At 38.4% G+C, this 13579-nt stretch overlaps 1 protein-coding gene across 2 annotated transcripts in view; it reads left to right on the top strand.

Moving 5' to 3' along the window:
• HACD4 (3-hydroxyacyl-CoA dehydratase 4) overlaps positions 1–13579 on the top strand; it is a 36994-nt gene that overhangs the window by 21533 nt on the left and 1882 nt on the right. For both annotated transcript variants that reach the window (XM_042914244.1, XM_042914245.1), the window contains exons 5-6: positions 835–941; positions 12530–12655. In XM_042914244.1, coding sequence (XP_042770178.1) covers positions 835–941; positions 12530–12655 — 233 coding nt within the window. The remainder of the gene's footprint in view (positions 1–834; positions 942–12529; positions 12656–13579) is intronic.

Here is a 13579-nt window from a genome sequence, read left to right as displayed (position 1 = left end):
CAGTGTCAGATTTCTTGGGTTTTTGTTTGTTTGTTGGTTGGTTTTGTTTTTTTTGCTATAGTATGCATTGCCTACTCCAGTAGTTCTCAAAGTATAAACAGATACCTGACCAGTGACACCAGCATCACCTGGAACTTGTTTATAATACAACTTCACAGGCTCTACCTCACATTCCCTAAATGAGACACTCTGGGGAGAGGGCCTAGCAATTTGTGCTTTACCAAGACCTCTGGGTGATTCTGATGTATGCTTAAGCTTGAGAATCACTGCCCAGTCGGAGAAACAAAAAGATGTGTGCTGTTTCATCTATTACATCACGAAGGCAGGTGTAAAACTACCCACTGCACCCAAAACGAGATTCTAAGGTCAGTTCTTTTAATTGGTCAGACGACAAGGCAAAGGGATGCCAAACACGGACTTAGAAGTCACACCTTTATTTTAAAAATTCATCCCCTAGATATTTACGAGTCTGTCCGTCTTAAAACACCTAGCCATGTGCTCCATAAAATGGGCTTAGCTTCTGAGTGAAATTGAAGTCACTGATCAGGGAAGCTTGTAACTGTAACTCACTGAGGGATAGGAGTTACCTTTTTGTTCACTTCCATAATTATCCATGATCCACCCCCCGAGACAAACCAGACTGACACAGTTCCCTTCCCCTTATTATTAGTTTTTTAACCTCTTCTCCTGCTTAAATGCTAGGAAGTAAAGTTTGGACTTTGCACTTTCCAGTTGTATTTCTGTGTTCAATTACAGTGTAAGCTATTTTCTTCCCTTGTTATTTCCCAGACATCAGCAGGAAATGATGTTGATGAGCTCCTTGTCTCCTTTTAGGTACACTTACAGCATGTTGTCAGTCATAGGAATATCCTACGCTGTCTTGACCTGGCTCAGTCAAACACTGTGGATGCCGATTTATCCTTTGTGTGTTCTCGCTGAAGGTAAGCAAAGAGTGACTTTGCAGTGTTGCTTACTGACAAAGCAATCTAGTTATAATGGCTCACTAAATTTTTTGATGATTAAATTACTATTTTTGCTACCGCTGACAGCTGACCCAGTGTATCATTCCTGGCACACTTCCCTTGATGCAAAAAAGCCGAGCATTAAGAAACAAAGTTGGAGGGGGCAGCAGCTTTGCTCAGTAGACAAAATATTGGGTGAGGAATGAAGACATCTGAGCACAGGCCCTTAACTTCATTAACTTGTTATATGAGTTGTAACCTTTCAGTGTACTCATCCAAAAGGGGTTTAACATTTAGTGACTCAGTGGTTATGTTTAATGCGTAGAAATTCAGTTCCCTCTGGCGGGACTGTCTTTCCTACTTAACTGTCTCCCATGCATCATACTCTGCCAGGAATAGACTCTACCTTTATTTTTATTTTATTTTATTTTATTTCTTTTATCTACTTATTTATTTATTTTATTTAATATAATTTATTGTCAAAGTGGTTTCCATTCAACACCCAGTGCTCATCCCAACAAGTGCCCTCCTACCTGCTCATCACCCACTTTCCCCTCGCCCCCCACCCCCCACCTATAGTTTGTTCTCAGTCCTTAAGAGTCTCTTATGGTTTGCCTCCCTTACTCTCTGTAACTTTTTTTTCTCCCCTTCCCTCCCCCATGGTCTTCTGTTAAGTTTCTCAAGATCCACATATGAGTGAAAACATACGATATCTGTTCTTCTCTGACTGAGTTCACTCAGCATAATGCCTTCCAGTTCCATCCACATTGCTGCAAATGGCCAGATTTCATTCTTTCTCATTGCCGAGTAGTATTCCATTGTATATATAAACCACATCTTCTTTATCCATTCGTCAGTTGATGGACATTTAGGCTCTTTCCATAGTTTGGCCGTTGTTGAAAGACTCTACCTTTAGATCAGTCATCAGTTTCTCAGGGAAGCCTTCCTCAACTTTCTCAACTCAGTCAGTCCTATCCCCCACCCCCAGTACAGCATCATGAATCTGTCTTTTACAAGACCTATCTCGGGTGTAATTAGACATTTGTGTGATTCTTTGATTAATGCCTATTTTCTGTGTAACCTCTGATATCCTTGGGGATATGAGGTTGTCTGTGTTTCCTTGCTTTCTTTCTCTTACATACCCAATATACATGCTCAATAAACACTGAATGAATTACTGAATACGATATAAAGTAAGCTAGTTACTTAGCTTAAATGTAAAACTAAAACTTAAATAATTAATCTGCCTGCAAAAAGCTTGAGGATATTAGGGGAATATATACTTCCTTCTGTAATGGAGTTGGCAAGACTGGTAGGGAACTTTCTGAAACAGACATTAAGAATTTTGAAAACAGAAGGCATAAACAAATTAAGAAAGCATATTGAGATAATTGAGGGAAAATATACAGAAAGAAATTTAACATAAAATGGTGACATTGGTGATAATCTTAAGGGTATACGTTATACCCACATGTTTTCTATCTGCCAATGACCAAAGAAAGTTTATATTATAATAAATCACAATAGGTAGAACTTTAAAATGTGTTTTGCTTTCAAAAGAATTACTAATTTTTAGAAAAAACTATGCCAAGAGACTCTAGGGAATACTCCTGAAAATTGTAAAACAAAACAAAACTGAATTACTTATTTCTTTGAGAATGGAGTCCTTCACTCATTGAAACATTTATTAAGTACATTCCTTTGTTGTATCATATGAAAAATACCATAAAGAATATACAAAGGAATAAAGTAGAAATATGACTGATCTTTTCCTAAACATAAAGGATGAATAGCTGTATAGAGAGCTTTTTCATTCTTGTTATTTGGTAATGTTAAGTCTTCTCCTTTCTGGGAAATCCATGTTCCTGTATGTTTGCCATAAAACCTATTTCTTTTGTTGAAATTAGATTCATAAACTTACTGCAATTAAAAAGCAAAGTGTATGCAGAAAGAATCCTGGAAGCATATGTGACAAAACATCAATAATGATTCTGGGGGGCACAGAATATAGGTAACTGTAGTTTTATCTTTATGTATTTCTATATATTTCAAATGCCCCAAAGTATAAAAATACGTAGTTAAGACAATCTACTTGACTTTTGATAACTCCACTATTTTTTAGTAATATTTTTTTAGTTTCCCATACAATAATATAAAAGACAAAGACCAAGTTCTTTAGATAACCAAATCAACTGTTGATACTGATAAAATGCTGGAGACTCAGGTGCAGCAAATGGAAATCTTAGATGGCACGTTTTGGTGTCACCTGCAGATCCTAGGTCCATGACCCTCATCGTGCTCAGGCTTCTCTAACAGCTTTGGTTGCCTGACATTTCCTCGGTCTTAAAATTAAAAAAAAAATTTTTTTTTAATGTTTATTTTGTTTTTGAGAGACAGTGAGAGAGAGTGAGAGAGAGAGAGAGAGAACGTGAGCAGGCAAGGGGCAGACAGAGAGGGAGACACAGCATCATCCAAAGCAGGCCCCAGGCTCTGAGCTATTAGCACAGAGCCCAACGCGGGGCTCGAACTCATGAACTGTGAGATCATGACCTGAACCGAAGTTGGACACTTAACCAAGTGAGCCACCCAGGCGCCCCCAAAATCCTTTTATTTAAAAGTAATTTTAGACTCATGAGAAGTTACAAAAATCGTGCGTTGTTCCCATGTACCCTTCACCCACTTATCCTAATAACATCTTAACATAACCATAGGACATTATTATTTCATGAAATGTCATAAAATAATCTATATGTGAGATATAATTTCATAGAACCTTCTTCTCTTTATTGAAGTATAACAGACAATGCTATATTAGTTTCAGGTATACAACATATTGATTCAACAATTCCATACATTACTCATTGCTTCCCACAGTAAGTGTAGTCACCAGCTGTCACTCTACATTATTACGATATTATTGACTATGACACCCTATGCTGTACTTTTCATTTGTCTTACTCATTTTATAACTGGAAGTTTGTACTTCTTAATCCCCTTTGTCTATTTAGCCCATCCCCCCCCCCCAACCACCTCCCTAACTGGCAACCGCAAGTTGGTTCTCTATATTTAACAGTCTATTTCTTGTTTATCTTTTATATTCCACATATAAATGAAATTATATGGTATTTGTCTTTCTCTGTGTATTTCACTTAGCATAATACCCTATCTGATTGATAAGTCCTTTGTGTATTTTGCATATTAAACCCTTGTCAGATATTTCACTTTCAAATATCTTCTCCCATTCACTAGGTTGCCTTTTTGTTTTGTCGATGCTTTCCTTTGCTGTACAAAAGCTTTTTATCTGGGGGCACCTGGGTGGTTCCGTTGGTTAAGCAGCTCTTGATTTTGGCCCAGGTCATGATCTCACAGTACGTGAGATGGAGCCCTTGCTTGGGATTCTCTCTCCCCCTCTCTTCCCCTCTCCTTCCCCCCTCTCAAAATAAAATGAACAAACAATTTTTAAAAATAAAAAAAATTTTAAAAAGCTTTTTATTTTGATGTAGTCCCAATGATTTAATTTTGGTTTCATTTCCCTTGCCTAAGGAGACATATCTGTAAATATGTTGCTAAGGGTGATGGCCAAATTACTGCTTATGTTTTCTTGCAGGAGTTTTATGGTTTCACGATTCACATTTAGGTCTCTAATCCATTTTGAGTTTATTTTTGTGTACAGTGTAAGAAAGGGGCCAGTTTCAATCTTTTGCATATAGCTATCCCATTTTCCCAGACCATTTATTGAAAAAACTGTCTTTTCCCCATTGTAAATTCTTGCCTTTGTCATTGATTAATTGGCTATATATGCATGGGTTTATTTCTGGGTTCTCTATCTTGTTCCATTGATCTGTGTATCTGTTTTAATACCGTACTGTTTTGATTACTACAGCTTTGTTGCCTATCTTGAAATCTGGAATTAATGTACCTCCGGCTGTGTTGTTCTTTCTCAAGATTTCTTTGTCAATTCAAGGTATTTTGTGGTTCTATACAAATTTTAGGATTATCTGTTCTAGTTCTATGAAAAATGCTATTGGTGTTTTTATAGGGATTGCATTGAATCTGTAGTTTGCTTTGTGTAGTGTGGATCTTTTAATGATATTTTTCCAATCCATGAGCATGTTTGTGTCATCTTCAGTTTCTTTCATCAGTGTCTTACAGTTTTCAGAGTGTAGGTCTTTCACTTCTTTGGTTAAGTTTATTCCTAGGTATTTTATTCTTTTTGGTGCAACTGTACATGGTTAGTAGTGTATAGAAGAAATGGAACAGATTTCTCTGTTATTTTTGTATCTTGCAAATTTACTGAATGTATCAATTCTAATAGTTTTTCAGTAGAGTCTGTAGGATTTTCTGTATATAGTGCACCATGTCATCTGCAAATAATCTTGGTTAACTTCTTCCTTGGCAATTTGGAAACCTCTTATTTCTTTTTCTTGTCTGATTGCTGCAGCTAAGACTTCCAGTACTATGTTGAATAAAAGTGGTGAGAGTGGACATCCTTGTCTTGTTCCTGATCTTAGAGAAAAAGCTTTTTTTTCCACCATTGAGTATGATGTTAGTTGTGGGGTTTTCATAGGTGGCTTTATGGTATGTTCCCTCTAAACCCATTTTATTGAGAGTTTTTATCATGAATGGATGTTGTATTTTGTCAAATGCTTTTTCTGCATCCTTTGAAATGGTCCAGTGGGTTTTCTGTTTCATCTTGTTAATGTGATATGACACATTGAATGATTTGCAAATATTGAATCACTCTTGCATCCCTGGAAAATCCCACTTGTTTGCAGTGAATGATCTTTTTAATGTATTGTTGTATGCAGTTTGCTAATATTTTATTGAGGATTTTGCACTATGTTCATCAGAGATACTGGCTATAGTTTCATTTTTTAAACAGTGTCTTTGGTTTTGCAATCAGGCCTTGTAGAATGAATTTGGAAGTTTTCCATCATCTTCTATTTTTTTGAAAAGACTTAAGCACTTCTTTAAATGTTTGGTAGAATTCATCTGTGAAGCCATCTGGTCCCAGACTTTTGTCTGTTGGGAGATTTTGATTACTGATTCACTTTCATTACTAATAGTAATTTGCCTGTTCAAATTTTCTATTTCTTCCTGAATCACTTTTGGGAGATTGTATATTTCTAGGAATTCATCTGTTTCTTCTAGATTGCCCAATTTGTTGGCATGTAATTTTTCACTCTATTCTCTTACAATCCTTTGTATTTCTGTGGTATCAGTTGTTATTTCTTTTCCTTCATTTTTTATTTTAGTCCTCTTTTCTGATGAATCTGGCTAAAGGCCATCAATTTTGCTTATCATTTCAAAGGGCAGCTGTTGGTTTGATTGATCTCTTCTGTCATTTTTTTAGTTTACTTTTTACTTTTTTCTGCCATAATCTTTATTATTTCCTTCCTTCTACTTTCTACTAGCTTTGGGCTTTGTTCTTTTCCTGGCTCCCTTAGGTGTAAGGTTAGGTTGTTTGAAAGTTATTCTTGTTTCTTGAGATAGGCCCGTATTGCTATAAACTTCTCTTGTAGAACTGCTTTTGCCATGGCCCAAAGATTTTGGACTGCAGTGTTTCCATCTTCATTTGTCTTCATGTATTTTTTGATTTCCTCTTTGATTTCTTTGTTGACCCATTTGTTGTTTAATAGCATGTTGTGTAGCCTTCCTCTATTTGTGTTCTTTCCGAAATTTTTCTTGTAATTGATTTCCAGTTTCATACTGTTGTGGTTGGGAAAAAATGCTTGCTATGACTTCAACCTTCTTAACATTTTTGAGGCTTGTTTTGTGGCCTAACATTTGATCTGTCCTGCAGAATGCTTCATGTGCACTTAAAAAGAATGCATATTCTGTTTTTTAATGGAATGTTCTGTAGGTATCTGTTAGGGTCGTCTAGTTTAATGTGTCATTCACAGCCACTATTTCCTTGTTGATTTCCTGTCTGGATGACCTGTCCATTGATGCATGTGGGGTGTTAAAGTCCTCTCTTATTGTGTTACTCTCAGTTTCTCCTTTTATGCCTGTTAATTGCTTTATGTAATTAGATGCGTCTTTGTTGGGTGAATAGATGTTTACAATTGTTACACCCTCTTGGACTGATCACTTCATCATTATATAGTACCTCTGTCTCTTGCTACAGTCTTTGTTTTAAAGTCTATTTTGTCTAATATAAGTATTGCTACCCTGTTTCCTGCCCCATTTGCCTTGCATAGGTTTTTCCATATCTTCACTTTCAGTCTGTATGCGTATTTAGGTCTGAAGTGAGTCTCCTGTAGGCAGAAATGGATGGGTCTTGGTTTTGGTTTTTTTGTTTGTTTTTTAAATCTTTTCAGTCACCCTATAGGTGCAGTTAGTTCACTTACATTTAAAGTAATTATTAATAGATATGCACCTATTGCCGTTTTATTCATCGTTAACAACACATTGGTCGTTTTCAGAATTCTGTTCCTTTCTTCTCTTGCTCTCTTCCTTTGTGGTTTGATGGCTTGCTTTTGTGTCACATTTGGATTCCTTTCTCTTTATTTTTTTGTCTGTCTATTGTAGGTTTTTGATTTGTGGTTGCCATTGGGTTCAAATATAACATCTTATGTGTGTAATGGTCTGTATTAAGTTGATGGTCACCTAAGTTTGAACACATTCTAAAAGGTTTTACTTCCCCCTCCGTGTCTTATATAAACGATGTCATATTTTACATATTTCCTTTTTGTGTATCACTTAAATTTTATAGATATGATTGATTTTACTATTTTTGTGTTTAAACCTCCATGCTGGCTTTATAATCGGTTAGTCTACCACCTTTAAGGTGTGTTTGCTTTTTACCTGTGAAACTTTTCCTTTTATAATTTTCTTCCAGTTATGTCCTAGAAGCAGTTCTTGCTGCTTTAAAAATTCACTCTATATCACTACTTTTTGCCATATCAATTATTATGGTTGAATAATAATTGGTGTGCGCGTCCTTGGATTCATCTTTTTGAGGCTTTATGTGCTTCCTGAAGCTGGATGTCTCTTTCCTTTCCCAGATTAGGGAAGTTTTCAGTTATTTCTTCAAATAATTTTTCCCCTCCCTCTCTCTCTCTCTCTCTCTCTCTCTCTCTCTCTCTCTCTCTCTCTCTCTCTTCTGGGATCCCTTTAATGCAAATATTGTTACTCCCGATAATGCTGAGTTCCCTTAACGGATGTCATTTTTTTCCTTCCTGCTCTTCAGCTTTATTGCTTTCCATTATGCTGTCTTCCAGATTGTTGTGTTCTTCTGCATCCTCTAATCTGCTCTGGATTCCTTCTGGTGTAGTTACTTCGTTTTTTGAATGCTTCAGCTCTAACTGGTTCTTTTGTATATTTTCTCTTTGTTGGAGTTCTCATTGAGATCTGAGATCATCTACTCTTTTCTCACACCCAGCGATTATCTTTATGACCGTTACTTGGAACTCGTTATCAGGCACATCAGTTACCTGTTTCATTTAGCTCTTTTACTGTGATTTTGTTCTTTCCTTTGGGCCATATTCCTCTGTCTCCTCATTTTGTCTGTGTTTTTGTGTATCAGGTGAGTCAGCATCTCCTGGTCTTTTTTTTTTTTTTTTAAACGTTTATTTTTGAAAGAGAGAGAGAGTGCGAGCGCGTGAGCATGAGCAGGGAAGGGGCAGAGACAGAGGGAGACACAGAATCTGACACAGGCTCCAGGCTCTGAGCTAGCAGCACAGAACCTGACGTGGGGCTCAAACTCACAAGCTGTGAGATCATGACCTGAGCCAAAGTCAGACGCTTAACCGACTGAGCCACCCAGGTGTCCCTGCATCTCCTGGTCTTGAAAATAGTGTCCTTATGTTGAAGAGATCCTGTGGCGTCCTGTAGCACAACTCCACCTTGGTCTTCAAAATCAGGAATGTCCCCTATGCGGGTTGCCTATGCCCTACTGTTATGGCTGAGCTGCAGTTGCCTTCAGTGCAGCCAGCTGCTATGACCCACTTTGCCAGCTTCGGGCACACGGGGCAGAGTTTGATCCCTATGGTATTGAGAGGGCTGTTTGAAGCCTCTGTAACTAGTTGGTGGGTAGACCAACAAGTGTAATTACTGGATAGTACAGTGCTCCTATATTTAATTTTTGAGAGACCTCCATACTATTTTCCACACTGGCTGCACCTGTTTATATTCCTAGTAACAGTGTAAGAGGGTTCCCCTTTCTCTACAGCCTTGCCAACACTTGTTATTTCTTTTCTTTTTTCTTTTTCTTTTTGTACTAGCCATCCTGGCAGGTGTGAGGTGATATCTCATGATTTTGACTTGCATTTCTGTGATGATTAGTGATGCTGAGCATCTGTATGCCTTCTCTGGAGAAATGTATGTTCATGTCTTTATGTTTTTGCATTGCATTGTGTTTTTGGTGTTGAGTTGTAGAAGTTCTTCATGTATTTTGGATGTTAATGCCATGTAAGATACACACCTTGCATTCTCCCACTCAGTAGGGTGCCTTTCTGTTTTGTGAATGGTTCCTTTCACTGTGCAAAATTTCATTTTGGTGTAGTCCCAATTTTGCTTTTGTTGTCCTTGTCTGAGGAGACCTACCCCTAAATATGTTCCTAAGGGAAATATCCAAGAGTATAATGCCTATGTTTTCTTCTAGGAGTTTTGTGGTTTCAGGTTTCACATTTAGGTCTTTTATCCATTTCGAGTTTATTCTTGTCTATAATAAGGGGTCCAGTTTCATTCTTTAGAATGTGGCTGTTCAGCTTTCCCAGCATCATGTATTGAAGTGACTGCCTTTTTCCCATTGTAAATTCTTGCCTCCTTTGCCATAGATTGACCATAGAAGCATGGTTTATTTATTGGCTCTCTACCCTCTTCCATTAATTTTTGTGTCTATTTTTGTGCTAGTACTGTTTTGATCATATCGGGTTTGTTGTATACCTTGGAATATGCAGTTGTGATACCCCCAGCTGTGTTCTTTCTCAAGATTGCTTTGGCTAGTCAAGGTCTTTTGTGGTTTCATATAAACTCTAGGATGATTTATTCTAGTTCCATGAAAAAATGCTATTGGTATTTTGATAGGGATTATACTGAATCTGTAGTTTGCTTTGGGTAGTATGTCCTTTTTTTTTTATGTTTATTTATTTTTAGAAAGAGAGTAAGTGGGAGGGAGAGAATCCCAAGCAGGCTCTGCACCGTCAGTGCAAGCCTGATGCAGGACCTGAATTCACAAATTGCGAGATCATGACCTGAGCTGATGTCAGACACTTACCCGGCGAAGCCACCCAGGCGCCTTGGGTACTGTGGACATTTTAATGATAATTCTTCTAGTCCACGAGCTTGGTATATCTTTCCATTTGTTTGTGTTGTCTTCAGTCTCTTCCCTCAGTGTCTTAACAGTTTTCAGAGTATAGATGTTTCACCTCCTTGGCTTATTCCTAAGTATTTTGTTTGGTGCAACTGTTAATGGGATTGTTGTTTTCTGAATTTTTCTTTCTGCTACTTTATTAGTATATAGAAACGCAACTGATTTCCATGTGTTAATTTTGTAACCTGCAACTTTCCTGAATTCGTTTGTTTCTTCTGTTTTTTTGGTGACATCTTTAGGATTTTTATGTACAGTATCATGTCTTGTGCAGTGAGTTTAACTTCTTCCTTTCCAATTTGGATGCCTCTTAGTTCCTTTTCTTGTCTGACGTGGCTAGGACTTCCAGTACTTTGTTGAATAAAGTGACAAGAGTGAACAGCTTGACTTGTTCCTGATCCTAGAGGGAAAGCTCTTAGTTTATCACTACGATTTTAGCTTTGGGTTTTTAATACATAGCCTTTATTATGTTGAGGAATATTTTCTCTAAACCCACTTTGTTGCATTTTTATCATGAACAGATGTTTTGTCAAGTGCTTTTTCGTCATCTATTGATTGTGATTTTTATCTTTTGTTGATATGGTGTATCACATTGACTGCAAATATTGGACCAACCTAGCATCCCCATAGTCAATCCCACTTAATTGTGGTAAATGGTCCTTTTCACGTATTGTTGAATGTGGTCTGCTAATTTGTTGAGGATTTTTGCATCTGTGCAATAGGGATAATGGCTTGTATTTAGAGGGAGGGTGGTAGTCTCTTTGCTTTTGATGTAAAGGTAAAGCTGGCCTCATAGAATGTATTTGGAAGCTTCCCTTCCTATTTTTTTTAGAATCGATTGATGTGAATAGGTATAAACTCTTCTTTAAATGTTTGTTAAAATTCACCTGTGAATCCAGTTGGTCCTGGACTTCTGTTTGGGAAGTTTGTAAAGTATCGATTCAAGGTTGTTTCTAATAATGGGTCTATTCGGATTTTCTATTTTTTCCTGATTCAATTTTGGAAACGTGTTATGTTTCTAGGAATTTCTTTCTTCTAAGTTGCCCAATTTGTTGGCATCGAAATTTTCGTAGTAGTCTTGTAATCTTTTGTATTTCTGTGGGTCAGTTTTTATTTCTCCTATTTTCCGATTTTAGTTTAGTCTCCTTTTTTCTTGAGGAGCTTGGCTAAAGGTTTATTAATTTTATCTTTTCAAGGAACCAGCTCTTGGTTTCATTGATATTTTCTTTTTTTAAGTCTCTATTTCATTCATCCCTGGTCTGATCTTTATAATTTCCTTCCTTCTTCTAACCTTGTATCCTGCTGAATTTTAAGGCTCCCAAAGATTAGCCCCACTGGATTTCAAGGCCACATGTCATAGGGACTCGTTCTCACGGCAGTCCCCCAGTGCCAGGGCCCTCTGCGGTGGTTCCTTACTTCCTTGCGCTTCCAGGCTTGTGGTGTCCCCTCCGTTTGTGGTTAGTCTCACTAGGGTTTTGGTTTCCAACCACATCTCCACCCCTCCTACCCTGTTCCATGTGGCCTTCTCTCTCAATTCGCTGTGGAAGGTCTGTCCTGTGTTCAGGACGTTTTCAGAGTTGTGCAGATGTAGCTGTTACTTCGGCGTGTCCATGGGTTGAGCTGAACTCAGGCTCCTCCTACTTCACCATCTGCTCCCTCTCTGAACTTCCATCTCTTTATCTGACCCCAGCCTCCTCCCTCAAACTTCTTTAGGCCACCATTTCTCCCAGAGTTGCTCAGAAGTCTTTATAAGTTCTACTAGTGGGTGGGGAGGAAGGAGGAGCTATTCGAAGGCCAGTTAAGCTGAGGAGATGTTGAGTGAAACCAGTTTCTTTGTTGCAGAGCTTTTCAGAATCTCTACTGCACTGATAGGCGTTTTGAAACTCCAAGGAGAGCAACCGTATGCCACATTTTTCGGATTCATCAACCTATCCATCCATCCCTATTAGTGGCTAAGGAGACAAGTATTGGGGGATACCACTTTAAGAAACATTGTAAACTATTTCTCTGTGGGCACAGCCAAGTGTAAAATGAACAACAACAAAAAAATTCAAGTCACACCATTGTCATGGTCTTGCCAGTTTAGTCGTTCACATTTCTTTGTTAAACTGTAGCTTTAGCTGTGGGATTCAGCAGTGGTCACAACCGTCATTATAAAATTCAAAATATCCATACACACGCACACACACGCACACACCCATCCCTGTAGCAGTATGAGAGGAAACTCACAATTCTTTCTTTCCTCTTTAAACAGCATTTGCCATCTATCAGTCGCTGCCTTATTTCGAATCATCTGGCACATACTCCACGGAGCTGCCTTTCGACTTAGCCATCTATTTCCCATACGTGCTGAAAATGTATCTCATGATGCTCTTTATAGGTAAGTGGCTTTTGTTTTTGCATTCTTCCTGTGCTTTCTGGTTTGTGTTGCTATCTACCTTAGCAGAAAGGTCTGCAAACACGGGAGAGGCAGAAAAGGAACCCCGGCATGATGGACTAGATCTTGCTAGTAAAGCACCTCGAAGTTATAATGCTTTTTGCAGGACATCACAAGATCAAATATATCACTGTTTCACCGTATAAACAGGAACAGTTTCCGTAGCAGGTAACATACCTGCAGTTGTAGGAAATGTAGAAGTTTGACCATGGAGGGGCGCCTGAGTGGCTCAGTCAAACATCTGACTTTGGTTCAGGTCATGATCTGATGGTTTGTGAGTTCGAGTCCCGCGTTGGGCTCTGTGCTGACACCTCAGAGCCTGGAGCCTGCTTCGGATTCTGTGTCTCCCTCTCTCTCTCTGCCACTCCCCGGCTCATGCTCTGTCTCTCAAAAATGAGTGAACATTAAAAAAAAAAAAAAAAAAAGTTTGACCATGGACATAGTGATCTACAGAGAAAACACAGATGTCAAACGAAGCAAGCTTGGCCATTCTGGTTTTCCCATTTATATCGATTTTGTTTCCTGTTTGTTTGGTTTTATGTGCTAGCGTTTCCCCAGCAGGCAAGTGGGAGTAGGTGCTAAAAACGCAAGAAAAATGTGTGGCACAAACACTTGGAGTTGAGAAAATTTAACTGGCAGAGGACTTCCACGATTACGTTTCACTCTCTGCAGCTCTAACCTTCCCCAACCCCCAAGAGAGTTGTTACCTTCCGGAGGTAATCATTATCAGACCTGTAAGAACAACGCATCAAAGAGAAGACAGATGCGACGCTTGCGGGGGGGGTAGAGAGAGCTACCCTAGGGAAAGGCAGAAACGAATCCCTTGCCACAAACCAAACGGGACAGCAGAGTATGCTTTCCTTCCCT

Source organism: Panthera leo, chromosome D4 (genome assembly GCF_018350215.1).
Source record: "Panthera leo isolate Ple1 chromosome D4, P.leo_Ple1_pat1.1, whole genome shotgun sequence".
In the NCBI taxonomy this organism is placed as follows: domain Eukaryota; kingdom Metazoa; phylum Chordata; class Mammalia; order Carnivora; family Felidae; genus Panthera; species Panthera leo.
Note: the sequence above shows the minus strand (reverse complement) of the source record. Positions and strands in the feature narration are given on the sequence as shown.